Source organism: Sinocyclocheilus grahami, unplaced genomic scaffold (genome assembly GCF_001515645.1).
Source record: "Sinocyclocheilus grahami isolate Dianchi unplaced genomic scaffold, SAMN03320097.WGS_v1.1 scaffold638.1, whole genome shotgun sequence".
Taxonomy (NCBI): domain Eukaryota; kingdom Metazoa; phylum Chordata; class Actinopteri; order Cypriniformes; family Cyprinidae; genus Sinocyclocheilus; species Sinocyclocheilus grahami.
This window is the reverse complement of record NW_015505817.1, coordinates 332,120-347,622: the sequence shown is the minus strand read 5'-3', so window position 1 is coordinate 347,622 and position 15,503 is coordinate 332,120. Positions and strand designations below refer to the sequence as shown.

At 34.4% G+C, this 15,503-nt stretch overlaps 1 protein-coding gene across 1 annotated transcript in view; it reads right to left on the bottom strand.

Annotated features, from left to right (window-relative positions):
* The window catches only part of LOC107558249 (serine/threonine-protein phosphatase 6 regulatory ankyrin repeat subunit A-like), a 34,395-nt gene that overhangs the window by 5,573 nt on the left and 13,319 nt on the right, over positions 1-15,503 (bottom strand). The window contains exon 2 of the mRNA XM_016241879.1: positions 2,430-2,490. Within this exon, the coding sequence (XP_016097365.1) occupies positions 2,430-2,490 (61 nt within the window). The remainder of the gene's footprint in view (positions 1-2,429; positions 2,491-15,503) is intronic.

Below are 15,503 nucleotides of genomic sequence, written 5' to 3'. Positions count from 1 at the left end.
AAGTTTTCATGGGAACTAATGGCAATATATGGGAATTAATGTGAATAAACTGGAAATTTGCAAAATTGCAGGTTAGCCTATAACAGGGAACTTAAATGTAGTTAAAAAAAATGAGTTAATCTTGGTTACAAAAACCAGATTTAATGCAAATTCAGTAGGATTTCTACCCTGTGCATTCCCTGTGCACAATTACATTTATTCATTTAGCAGACACTTTTATCCAAAGTGACTTACAATCGAGGGATACAACAAGCGATTCATTACAAAGAGGCAAATAAACGCAGGAAGTGCTCATAATGCAACGTTTCAGGCATTGTTAAGATTAGTACAAGCTAGACAGGGGGATTAAGGAAATAGAAACACTATTACAGCCATTCTGCATTTGAGCCCAAGGACTACATCCACTCAAGTAGGCTTTGCTTATATTACTGTGATATTACTATTATAGTATGATATTATACATAATGGGAGTATTTGCTGTACTGCTTGTACTACTGTATGAACTCTAGTTCATACCAGTGCTATTTTCATGGGTCATCTGTCTTTCCATAAAAATGCATCATTAATATAAATGGCATTATCATCTCAAAATGGTTACTGACTGGGTGTTAAATGCCCTCTGAGGACTTCAGTGTTAGTTTTATGGTGAACAAAGGTTCTTTGTGGTGAAAGAAGGTTCTTCAGATTACAAAAAGGTAAGAAAGAGATGGTTCTTTAAAGAACCTTTGACTGAATGGTTCTTTGTGGAACCAAAAATGGTTCTTCTATGGCATCGCTTGAAGAAACTTCTGAAGCACCTTTATTTTTAAGAGTGTAGACGCAATTATAAAAAAGCAATAATATAAAAGCGTTTCATAAAATGAATACGTTTCTGAAGCTTTAAGTTATCTACAGTAAAATAATAAAATAATGTTCTCATATCAATGTCATATCCATTCTTTACATTCACCCTTCAAAAACAAATGAAAAGACATAAGTTCATGAATAACATTAAATAAAGTGAAATGAATAAAAGATATTTAGAATGAGATTCACTCACTGTTTTGTCTGTTGTGTCTTCACTAACGTTCATTAAAATGTTCCTTTTGGCACAAAGCAGTGACTTTGATTTGTTCAAGTGAACTTTCTCTTGCAAGAAAGACGTGCACTTATAGCAAGCTTTCAAAAAGAGCACTTACTATAGAAATAATATCCTAATATACTTAAACAAAACAATATTTATCAGACGCTTTATTGCATATTAATTACAATTTAATTATACTGTATTACAGTTAAAAATGTGTATTGAAATGTTATTAGCTGAACTTTAGAGTGCTTTTGGACTCACCTAAGTAGGACTTATGTACATGATATGTAATTTCATAATTAGGGGCCAATTATGAGGCACCTATTGTATCTGTTAGTTTTCTTCTGCTCAAGTCTATGCCAGCCCATAGAACCACTTGCGGGAAAGTTATGAAATTTGGTACACAGATAGAGGACAGTCTCTAGTATAACTTCTGAACACTTTGACCTAAGATTGATCTCTTTAGATTCGGTACAGCATACCGAATCGAAAGGTACCCAATTTCCTATGTTGGCCATTTTGGCCATTGACCATTTTCAGTTTTGTAGTAAAATGCAGAATTTAATGAAACGGATTAAATATTACCCACAGCTAATTTGAAGTCTCATCTAAAACTTTCTAGCTCCACCAACAGGCCAAATGTGCACTCATGTCCAACCCTAATAACTTTTGAACCGTACGGGCTAGAATCAGCTTTTTTTAAAATTCCGATCACTTGGCTCATGCCAAATAGCCCCTTATGATGCCATTTCCTGTTATTAAAATTTTCCAGCCAATTTGAATTTTCCGAAAAATACACCTTTCCTAAATAAAAATATCTTTGTATTCTTTTAAACTAAAGATGCGGCTATCGTCTCATAACCCTCTCACACAAGTACCTAGACTTGCTACTGCAGTACATGCATGCACAGACATGCTGCTGTGAGCATGTAAGAAATACTGCTGCTGCACATACTATAACGTATTCTATAAAATATCCCCATATGTAACATACATGAAATCACCCCATAGCCCATCTATACAGGTGGAGCTGGGGAAGGAGGAGGGTTTCTGAAGCGCACTGCTACAGCAAACACTGGCTGAGTATTTGAATGTTGAGCAGCAATCTCATTGGCTGCTGATGTGAAAAGAAACCAATCAGCTGCACCATGTGAATAATGATGCCATTATAGAACATCTTAGAACATCTAGAGTTTCATGACAGAACTTTGCATTTCTTTTTTTTTAAATGTATAGTATATAAAATATACTTTTAAGATTTGAATTGCGCTACACATGCACAATCATTACTATAATTCTTCTTATTTAAAAGGGTTTTACAAAGCTGAAACTCAAATGACTGAGTACATCTGCTCTGACTCACCTCATTGTCTTGATGGTTGATTTCACACAGTGTCAACTGCTGTAGCAGCACAGCCATGAGCCTTAAACAAACAAACAAAAACATGATTATTACTCTATAAATGCTGCAAACACCATTTTGCTTTCATAATATAACAGCGAACCAGGTAATCAACAAGAAAAAAATAAGGATAAAAAAAGAGGGATTGGTGAATAATGTGCACTGATGAACGTTAGGAAAGTAAATGAGATTCATTTTTGGCTTCATGTTGACTGTAACAACATATCTTACTATTCTGTGTTGACAACAGTCCCTAGTAAAAAAGTCATATATTTAAAATACATTTCATAGTTCAAATCTATTAGCATATTTACTGACATATTATTTGAGACTTTGTTCATATTTGTTAATTTTAAGCCTAAAATGTGTTTTTGCAAAACTCAACACCTCAGTGCTAGAGTTGTGGATGGCTGCTGGGCCTTTCTAAGTGGCTGGTTGCTTGGCATAGCAAAATATCCCACCCTTAATCACATTTTGTAAAGCACACCTCTTCTTAACATGCTGCATGATTTGATGTAATACTCATGTGAGTAGCATAAACAAGTTAGGGTCAAGGGTTTGTTCTAATTGGTCACCCAAACTGTAAGTAACAGTAATAATTGCCTTGGCAAACACCACTAATAACACAATAATTCTCATCCACTTGCATTTGAAACACCACACCTTTATTATCAGGACAGGTGTGATGTTTCAACTTGTGAAAACAGAGGTCAACTTTAGCATACTTAAAAAAAAAGAGTACTTAGTAGGGAAATAATATGCTTTCAAAGAATAGAAAGAAAGGGATAGTCCACCCAAAAAAAGAAACATTTCTATACTATAGAAGTCAGTGGCTACCAGAAACTGTTTGGTTATGAGTCCATAATCTATAAAAACGCTTTCTCCGGTGAAATATCCATCTCCTGTTGTCTCTCACATCAAAATCAACCCACATATTTTTGTAAAGCACACCTCTTCTTAACATGCTGCATGATTTGATGTAATACTCATGTGAGTAGCATAAACAAGTTAGGGTCAAGGGTTTGTTCTAATTGGTCACCCAAACTGTAAGTAACAGTAATAATTGCCTTGGCAAACACCACTAATAACACAATAATTCTCATCCACTTGCATTTGAAACACCACACCTTTATTATCAGGACAGGTGTGATGTTTCAACTTGTGAAAACAGAGGTCAACTTTAGCATACTTTAAAAAAAAGAGTACTTAGTAGGGAAATAATATGCTTTCAAAGAATAGACAGAAAGGGATAGTCCACCCAAAAAAGAAACATTGCTATACTATAGAAGTCAGTGGCTACCAGAAACTGTTTGGTTATGAGTCCATAATCTGAGTCCAAAAATCCGTAAGATTTGTATTGTTTTTTAAAGAAGTTCTTATGCTCATCAAGGCTGCATTTATTTGATCAAAAATACAGAAATTTTAAATAAGAGTTTTCTATTTTAGTATACTTTAAAATGTAATTTATTCCTGTGATGCGCAGCTGTATTTTCAGCATCATTACTCCAGTCTTCAGAGTCACATGATCTTCAGAAATCATTCTGATACACTGATTTATTATCAGTGTTGGAAATGCTTAATATTTTGGTGGACCTGTGATACTTTTTTTCAGGATCCTTTGATACATATAAAAAGTTAAAAAGAACAGTGTTTATTCATTTATTCTTTTTTAAAATAAATTCATACTTTTATTCAGCAAAGTGATAGTAAAGACTTATACACTCTTAAAAATAAAGGTGCTTCACGATGCCATAGAAGAACATTTCTGTCTAAATGGTTCCATAAAGAACCTTTAACTAACATCTGAAGAAGCTTTCTGTTTAGTTGTGGCGAAAGAAGGTTCTTCAGATTATAAAAAGATAAGAACGAGACGGTTCTTGACTGAATGGTTCTTTGTGGAACCAAAAATGGTTCTTCTATGGCATCGCTTGAAGAACCTTTTGAAGCACCTTTATTTTTAAGAGTGTACTGTTAGAAAAGATTGAATAAATGCTGTTCTTTTTAACTATTTATTCATCAAAGAATCAAAGATAAAAGTATCACAGGTTCCAAACAAATATTCAGCAGCACAACAGTTTCAACACTGATAATAAATCAGCATATTATACTGATTTCTGAAGATCATGTGACTCTGAAGACTGGAGTAATGACGCTAAAATACATTATATTTCAAAGTATATTAAAATAGAAAACGTGTATTTTAAATTGAAATTATATTTCACAAAATTACTATTCTTTCTGTATTTTTGATCATATAAATACAGGCTTGATGAGCAAAAGAGACTGCACTAAAAACATTAAAAACTTACTGAATCCAACCTCTTGAAAGGCAGTGTAATCTTTTATTGTTCATATTAAGCTTTCATTGTTCAATATTCTTACTTTATGTCAACAACTGGATCCCCCAAATGAATTAACTCCGACCTAAGGAGATATGAAAACAAGTTGATGAAATTAAGTATACAGCTTGAGCAGCCACTGAGAAATCAGATATTGCTTTGGGCTTATGTATGTATTGTCTAGGGTGTGTGTAGGGTGTATATAACACACATAACAACACAGAAGATCCGCTGACAGAGCTGCTATCACAGACCTCATCGACTACAACAGAAAACCCCGGAATTTATCATGAAACATTGTGATGGTGACCCTCACTTCGTGGTTTACAAATCATCAGTCATGGGCACCCTACTCTTCATTCACAAACAGATGGCAGCCCTCACATCACGAAGGCAAATGATGGGCTATGGCAAAACCCGTAGATAAGCAATTACTATGGCAACAGTGGCAGCAGTACTAACCCCTCCTTGTTATCAGTGTGTGTGTGTAGTGCTTTACCTTTATGCAGCTCAAACACAGATGAAGAGTTGAACTCCATAGCAGATCGGATGCAGCCTTTAGAGAAATCCCTCTGGTGCCCACGACATGACGCGTGAGCATCAGTTCCTGGAGGAGGAGGCAGGTGGAGGGGCTGCTCTGTGTGACTGTGCGTGATGTGATGGGAAACACACTGAGCATGTGCAGAAGCTGCACTTCACAGCCTGCTGACAGCAGAGTGTACGGTCTGTGTTCACATCACAACACTGTGTGTGTGTGTGTTGTGTGTGTGTGTGTGTTGTGTGTTCTCAACTCTAGCGGTTATTCCTTCAAACAGCGATTCCCAACCAGGGGGAAGGGGGCGTTCCAGAAGAGAGAGTGTGTGTGTGTGTGTGTGTGTGTGTGTGTGTGTGTGTGTGTGTGTGTGTGTGTCTGTGTGTCTGTGTGTCTGTGTGTGTGTGTGTGTGTGTGTGTGTGTGTGTGTGTGTGTGTGTATGTGTCTGTGTGTCTGTGTGTCTGTGTGTGTGGGAACCAGGGGGAAATTCAACACGTTCTTTCTTTCTTTCTTTTTTGTGTAAAACATGTACTACTAAAATGGGAAAACACTAACCTAAATGATTCTTTATTCTTTTATTATACCTCCTAACTTTTACATTATTCTTTTCTGTTCTGTACTATTCAATATTCTTTCATTATGTTCCATAATATTTTTACATTTTTCTGTTCTATTCTGTTTTGTTCTCTTCTATATTATTATATGTCCCATCCTCATTTTTATTATATTCTTCTAGTCTATTCTATTCCATTCTATTCTATTCTATTCTATTCTATTCTATTCTTATACGTCATATCATAATTATTTACACTATTCTGTTCTATTCTACATTCTATGTCTCATCCAAATTTTTACATTCTTCTGTTCTGTTTTGTTCTTGTCCATTCTGTTATATTCTTATGTCTTATCACAATTTTTACACCATTCTATTCTTGTCACACTCTCTCTAGGGAACGAGGAGACGCTGCAGTTAACACGAATAAGTCTTTAATCATCCAAAGTAGAGACAGGAAACAAGGGAGACATCCAACAAGTATAACCCACAAACACAAACTGAGAGGACTGGGGCTTTTGAACACAGGATAATTGGGAAGACACAGGTGCAAGGAATGACTAATTAAAGGGAACAGGGCACACATGGGGATGAAAACACAATGAAATGAGTCCAGGGGCGTGACAATTCTAGTCTATATTTACTATGTCGTATCCTAATATTTACAGTCTTCTTTTCTGTTCTGTTCTATTCTGTATTCTTTCATTATGTCCCATAATATTTTTTTAATTTTTCTGTTCTACTCTGTTTTGTTCTTGTCAATTCCATTCTGTTCTCTTTTATATTATTATATGTCCCCTCCTAATTTCTACAATATTCTATTCTATTCTATTATTATACGTCATATCATAATTATTTACACTATTCTGTTCTATTCTACATTCTATATTATCTCATCCTAATTTTTACATTCTTCTGTTCTATTCTGTTTTGATCTTGTCCATTCTATTCTATTATATTCTTGTCTTATCACAATTTTTATACCATTCTATTCTATTCTATATGTCTTATCATAATATTTACCTTCTTTTTTTCTGTTCTGTTCTAATATATAATTTTCATTATGTACCATAATATTTTTTACATTTTTCTGTTCTATTCTGTTTAGTTTTTGTTAATTCTATTCTGTTCTCTTCTATATTATTATATGTCACATCCAAATTTCTACACTATTCTATTCTATTAATATATGTCATATCATAAATATTTACACTATTCTATTCTACATTCTATAGTATGTCTCCTAATTCTACATTCTTTTGTTCTATTCTGTTTTGTTCTTGACCATTCTATTCTATTCTTATGTATTATCACAAATTTTCCACCATTCCATTCCATTCTATTCTATTCAATTCTATTCTATACGTCTTGTCCTATTTTTACATTCTTTTTTTCTGTTCTATTTATTCTATATTCTTTCATTATGTCCCATCATATTTTTTACATTCCTGTGTTCTTTTTTATTCTACTCTTGTTTATGTCTAATCAAAATGTTTACATTCTTCTGTACTTTCAGTTCAGTTAGGTTCTATAGGATGTACTGTGTTGTGAGTCTGTGAGTCTGTGTGTGTCTCTGTGTGTGTGTGTGTGTGTGTGCGTGTGTGCGTGAGTGTGTGAGTCTGTGTGTGTGTGTGTGTGTGTGTGTGTATGGATGATGTTCCAGTTTTGCAGTTTTCTTTCTCTACTTGAGGCAACAGTGTGAAAACCCCTGATTATATAAAACCTAAACTCCAATAACATAAATATTAAGTAAATCATATTTTAAATGAGCTGCAATCAGTATATATTTATAATTTGTACTGAGAAAAAAGTAAATGTACTTACAGAAAAGCTGTTCCAATTTGATTGATAATAAAGCAGAACAAAGTATATATTTCGTGTGTGTGTGTGTGTGTGTGTATGGATGATGTTCCAGTTTTGCAGTTTTCTTTCTCTACTTGAGGCAACAGTGTGAAAACCCCTGATTATATAAAACCTAAACTCCAATAACATAAATATTAAGTCAATCATATTTTAAATGAGCTGCAATCAGTATATATTTATAATTTGTACTGAGAAAAAAGTAAATGTACTTACAGAAAAGCTGTTCCAATTTGATTTATAATAAAGCAGAACAAAGTATATATTTCCAATAATAAAGCAAATGGGAACATTTCCTGTCTCTTACATACACAAAGCTGAATCTTTAATGTAATTTAATGTAACGTGGGACAATCAGTATCACACAATAAAGAGTGCTAGTTTCAGGTGATCTCAAACTGATTGTTTTGGTTTGCTCCAAAACAAATATTCCAAATGATCCAGCTCTGAAAATATGTCAGATCTCATCAGGTTTACTGCTCACCATCAGCATTCTGTGTTCACATGTGGACTGTGTAGTAATGGACCAGTTTACTTCTTTGTTTTATTGCCACTAGATGGCGCTGGTCATCCATATTATCCATGTCATGACCTGTAGTTAAGAAATGCAGTTCAAACAAACCTTTCCTGACGCTTTGGTGAATCTGTTGTATCGTATCATTTAAACAATGCAACCAATAATAACCATGAATATGAGAACTATAGTTGGATGTTTACTGAATTACAATAATAGACTAATCGTTTTTTTGTCCCTTACATTCTGTTATTTATTTATTGCAGTGACAGTCCACTAATTATAATTATATAATTAAGTGTTTGTGAATTGGACTATTTACAGAAATGAAAATATTTACAGTTATAAACATTTTAGGGCATAATAACTGAATACACATTTGGATATTCTGTTTTCAACGCAGATTTTTTTTTTTTACAAGTACAAGTACAAACATTACATACATACAAAGATTGTACAAAATACACATATTGACTAGCATAGAACAAAACAAAGTAAACTAACAACATTATAAAAACAAAAATGAGAGAAAGAAGAAAAAAAGGAACTGAAGGCAGTTAGCTGGAGAGTTTTGGTAATGATGTTGTTGAAAATATAAAAACTGCATCAATTCTACGCGTTTTGCACAGTGATTTCCTATTACATTTCCAGTTGTTCATGATTACTAGTTCACTGCTTTTATTAAAGATTTCATACCGATTTCATAAAACATTATGTAATAATAGCATATTATACAATAAATTGTGCTGTATAAATATCCACTCTTTTGTAAGTTTATGGTAATTCCCATGCATTTTGCAGGTCACAAATGTGAAAATGTATTTCCAGGTGTTTAGGTATTTCTGAACAACACAATGCGCAAACTCAGTGTTACTATCTAACTTACTAACATAGTCAAGTAAAAAAAAGCATCTGGAAAACAAGGTCGTAACATTTATCATCCCAAACACATGTGAGTAACTGGACACACAGAGACAATATTGGATGCAGAATTGTATTGATCTCAACATTATAAAACCACTACAAGCATACTGTTTTTTCCCACTGAAAATGTGCAGGGCCCCTTGGACTTCCATGGTAAGCAAGCATGTTATTGTAAAGGCAACTATTGTTTATTTTTACAAACTGAGGGACAGGTTGAAATTATTTCCTGTGGTAATCGACAATGTGTTAAAACCTAACCTTTACTAAACCCAGAACATTCCCTAAACATGTGACAAACTGCTCACACCTCACAATCTGCCATAATGGTTGTATTTAACATCAGTCATGCTTAAATGACGGACTCCGTGAGTTTGCAGCACCCTCTGATATTTCGTATGTGCTCTAGAGTTTCATTACATTTGGACGCTGGCCCAACAGAAGCCTTACATATATTCAGTAGTGATGCACACACACCAGTGAGACCTACAGGACAGAACCACAGAGAACAACACGCATCCGGCCACATGCACACACTCGCTATAGCCTTTCCATCAATGCCCTCGCACACAAACACATTTTTATAGCAGGAGTCTTATAAGCAATGGGTCGCTTATTGGATCTGAGAGGAAAGGTGCAAGTGTACAAGGACCGGCTATGAAATATAAATATTAATATAAATCTAAACCTAAAGTCTTGAGGAAAAAAATGGGGAGATGTTGCGTCACCTACTCAAAACGAGAGAAACTAGCCTCTTTCATCATATTCCTTTGAAAAGTGCACTTAATTGTACTGAATGTGCACTTTTAGTGTGCTTCAAATATTAAAAGTATACTTTAAATCTTAAAAGTATAAAAAAGGTAGCAGATAATGTAATATTAATTACATAAAATGCCACTTAAGTGTACTTGAAGACATCACTGTGTACTTTCATGGCTGTTAACACACTTTTAAAAAGTACAGTTTGTAATAATGTCAAATTAAAAGTTTTAGTGCAAAGTCGTTTTTAAATCATTGATGCACTTATTGTGTTGACTAACAAACTAATGGACTAACAAATGTAATGTAGCCTAATTGATGATAATTTTAACTGTAGTGTATTATTCAGTAGGCCTACTTCATTAAAAGTTATTATATTTTAAATGTTCTAAAATGCAACTTTATCATTACAAGTGTGTAATTACAAATATATTTAAATACACGAGATACAAGTTTCGGTAACACTTTATTTTAGGGTCTCTTAACTAGCCACTAATTAAGCACATATTAATGCCTTATTCTACATCCCTAATCCTACCCAATACCTAAACTTAACAACTACCTTACTAACTATTAATAAGCAGCAAATTAGGTATTTATTGAGGGTAAAGTCGTAGTTAATAGTGAATAAGTGTTTCCTATTCTAAAGTGTTACCCAAGTTTCAATAGAAATTACATTAACATGTATTTTAGTTTACCATGAATGCTCGTTGGTACATTAGCCAGTACATTTTAACCATATTTCAAAGACGATGTTATGGAATGCAATAAAGTCCTACTTCTGTAAGTGGGTTGAAAATCCCTCTAAAGTTCAGCTAACTACATTTTACATTTGCATTTAATCATTTAGCAGACGCTTTTATCCAAAGCGACTTACAAATGAGGACAATAGAAGCAATCAGACCAACGAGAGAACAACAACAGTATACAAGTGCCATGACAAGTCTAGCACAGTACACGTAGCTAGGTTTATTTTATTTTTTTTATAGAATAATAGAATGGAATAGAACAGAACAGAATAGAATAGGTAAGTGCTAGTATTAGTTGGTCAGGTGCTGGCGAAAAAGATGTGTGTTTAGATGTTTTTTGAAAATGTCGAAAGACTCGGCTGTTCGAATTGAGATCGGGAGGTCATTCCAGCAACTGGGCACAGTCCAGGAAAAGGTCCGTGAGAGTGATTTTGAGCCTCTTTGGGATAGCACCACAAGGCGCCGTTCACTTGCAGAACGCAAGCTTCTGGAGGGCGCATAAGTTTGAACTAGCAAGTTTAGGTATATTGGTGCAGCGCCAGTGGTGGTCTTGTAGGCAAGCATCAGTACCTTGAATTTGATGCGAGCGGCTACTGGTAGCCAGTGTAACCTGATGAGGAGAGGAGTAACGTGAGCTTTTTTTGGCTCATTGAAGACCACTCTCGCTGCTGCATTCTGGATAAGTTGCAGAGGCTTGATAGTACATGCCGGAAGGCCCGCCAAGAGAGCATTACAATAGTCCAGTCTGGAGAGAACAAGAGCTTGGACAAGAAGTTGTGTGGCTTGCTCTGACAGGAAGGGGCTAATCTTCCTAATGTTGTATAAGGCAAATCTGCAGGACCGGGCCGTTGTAGAAATATGGTATGTGAAGCTTAACTGATCATCGATCACAACTCCTAGGTTTCTGTCTGTCCTGGAAGGAGTTATGGTTGACGAACCCAGCTGTATAGAGCAGTTGTGATGAAACTATAGGTTTGCTGGAACCACAAGCAGTTCCGTCTTAGTAAGGTTGAGCTGAAGGTGATGACCCTTTATCCAGCCAGAAATGTCTGTCAGACAGGCTGCAATGCGAGCAGCTACCGTCAAATCATCTGGTTGGAATGAGAAGTAGAGTTGAGTGTCATCAACATTGCAGTGATAAGAAAAGCCATGCTTCTGAATGACAGATCCTAATGACGACATGTAGATGGAGAAGAGAAGTGGTCCAAGCACTGAGCCTTGAGGAACTCCAGTAGCAAGAAGTTGTGACTTAGAAACCTCACCCCTCCAAGACACCCTGAAGGACCTACTGAGAGGTAAGACTTGAACCACAGGAGTGCGGTTCCTGAGATGCCCATCTTTCTAGGGGTGGACAGGAGGATCTGGTGGTTAACTGTGTCAAAAGCAGCAGACAGAACCAGCAAGATGAGTACTGAGGGCAGTCTCAGTTGAGTGGCCGATTTGAAGCCAGATTGGTTGCTGTCCAGGAGGTTGTTCTGTGCAATAAACATAGAGAGTTGGTCGAACACAACTCGCTCAAGTGTCTTTGCAATGAATGGAAGAAGGGATACCGGTCTGTGGTTTTCTTAAAGTGCTGGATTTAGAGAGGGGTTTTTAAGCAGTGGGCTTACCCGAGCTTGCTTAAATGCTGTGGGAAATGTACGGTGTTGATAATGTGAGTAAGCAAAGGTATGTATGACTTAAGAAGAAATGGCCTGAAGGAGGTGAGTGGGGATAGGATCAAGTGGACAAGTAGTAGGATGATTGGAAAGGACAAGTTTGGAAACGTCTGTCTCCGAGAGTGGAGAGAAGGAGGAGAGAGAGTGTGTATTAGTTGTTATGAAGTTAGCATCAGTTTGTAGTGTGGGGAATTGTTCACTGATAACTGCATTTGTACATTGGTAACTGCATTTAACATAAATTAAAATTATAATGCATTTCATTTAATTGCAATTAACGTACATGTAATTGTCCAAAAGCAATAAATTCAGTTTGCACTTCAAGTAGCCTATATTATTTTTGTAATAATTTTTTTTCAAAAGTATGTTAAAGTCTAAACTTTTTTTTCACAAGTTTTTTCACTTAAAAACATCTGACAGATATTTGACTGTTAATTGGCCAGTCCTATATTCACTACTGGTTTGTTTGTTTGTTATATTTGGCATGGTGGTTGGTGCTGTTGTGACTACACTAATTATTTGACCAACACATTTCAACACAGAACGTCTTTCCATTACCAGAGCACCATAAGATCTTCAATCAATCAATCAATCAATCAAAGTTTAATTAATAGACTCAATCAATCAATCAATCAATCAATCAATAAATAAAGTTTAGGCATTCAGAACCTTTTTGTTTTTAGCATCATTGAGAAACAAATTCAAACCTTCTGTGCTCATAAATTTAACTAAAGAACTGTCATGGAATCTTTTATTTATCCATAAATTATGTTTAAAATGATAAAACATTATACAATTATGAATATATATGTGTGCACTCATGCACTACAAATGCTTGTCTTGTTTTGTACCCTTAGATAAAAAAGAATTTTCACTCAGAAACTGCTAGTAAATTTCACAAATAATTACAAAGAAACAACAAGTAACATCGAATTATCATGTCGTAGAAAAACTAAAATGGTATTTTCTTTTAAACCGTACTCCAGTAATATTTGATTTATTTAAAGTGCAGTCTAGCTTTGTTTCTCTAACTAAATCATCAATACCATTCTATAGCACAAGGGGGCAGACGAACAGAAAAAAAACAGCTGGGTCCTTCTGCTCAAGTTTCTCTCTAATGCAGTGACCTTCTTCTGAGAGCCCCACTTTTCTGATAGATAGGCTACAGATTTTTTTTTCAATAGATAATGTTTCAGTGTTTGACTTTATTAAGTAATACAAGAGTATTGATTTATACTAGAATAACTTGCCAGACCCTGGATCAATCAATCAATCAATCAATCAATCAATCAATCAATCAATCAATCAATCAATCAATCAATCAATCAATCAATCAATCAATCAATCAATCAATCAATCAATCAATCAATCAATCAATCAATCAATCAATCAATCAATCAATCAATCAATCAATCAATCAATCAATCAATCAATCAATCAATCAATCAATAAATAAAGTTTAGGCATTCAGAACCTTTTTGTTTTTAGCATCATTGAAAAACAAATTCAAACCTTCTGTGCTCATAAATTTAACTAAAGAACTGTCATGGAATCTTTTATTTATCCATAAATTATGTTTAAAATGATAAAACATTATACAATTATGAATATATATGTGTGCACTCATGCACTACAAATGCTTGTTTTGTACCCTTAGATAAAAAAGAATTTTCACTCAGAAACTGCTAGTAAATTTCACAAACGATTACAAAGAAACAACAAGTAACATTGAATTATCATGTCGTAGAAAAACTAAAATGGTATTTTCTTTTAAACCGTACTCCAGTAATCTTTGATTTATTTACGGATACGATTTTTTAAAGTGCAGTCTAGCTTTGTTTCTCTAACTAAATCATCAATACCATTCTGTAGCACAAGGGGGCAGACGAACAGAAAAAAACAGCTGGGTCCTTCTGCTCAAGTTTCTCTCTAATGCAGTGACCTTCTTCTGAGAGCCCCACTTTTCTGATAGATAGGCTACAGATTTTTTTTTCAATAGATAATGTTTCAGTGTTTGACTTTATTAAGTAATACAAGAGTATTGATTTATACTAGAATAACTTGCCAGACCCTGGTGGTCGTGGTGTGATTGACAGGCTAATTGCACTGTTCAGTCTGTCATATAAAATTTTCTTGATTACTATAACAATATTCTCTATGTGTGCTTTAAGAAAAAAAAGGTTTGACCTTAGTTGACCTTCATGACCAAGAAATATTTTATCAGCAACTGTGGTCAATTACTTAACATAGTTTGCTGTTTGAAATTCTAATTTCTTTCTGCAGTTTATACACATTTGAATAATATCAGTGTTTTTTGGGTGATTACATCACTGAATCATCAATAAATTGACTTTAACTGGAAAATGCACTCTTTGTTATTGTCCTCTTGCATTATTGACTAACAATTTTCCTGTTTCACACTGTAAAGCTGCTTTGACAAAATCTGTGTCAAATACACTTGTATAAACTTGTATACAGCGCTATATAAATAAAGGTGGCTTGTCTTGACTTTTTCATTGCTACTCGGTTTTATAATGCATCAATCGCCAAGACGACTGAAAGCACTATTATACTGACCTGTTTGATTTGTGAATTTTTTTCACTGCGAGATCCTCTTTAAACTCCGGTTAATAGATGGGGTAATTAATTAAAGTTGAATTAAAGTGAAAAATATACATTCTTCATTAATGCCAGTAAATGTCTGGGATAATGTAATTTCACATGCAAAAATGTTTGCACTGTGTCCCCAGCTAACAGAACGTTCTCATAATGTTTTTTAAAAAGTTATAGAAATATTAAAACAAAACGTTCTTAATGCTCACTTTATTAGGCCTAATTTTTGATATATGTTCTCATAACACTGAGAGAAAACATTCTTAGAAAAACATTGCTGGAATGTTTTACTTGATGAACATTCTCAGAACGTTCTCAGAACAAAATTCTCAGAACGTCTTTAAGATACTTTTTTTTTTTTTGAATGGCCTTTTTGTAACCTTTAAATTACATTCTAATTAGACAAGAAAATAACATTTTTAACATTCTTAAAATACAAATTAAAATAAAATTACATTTTAGGTAAAAATACAGTTATTAGTATACATGGTAACAAATGTTTCCCCTTCAGGAACTCGAGCTGTGTCGAATGCTTT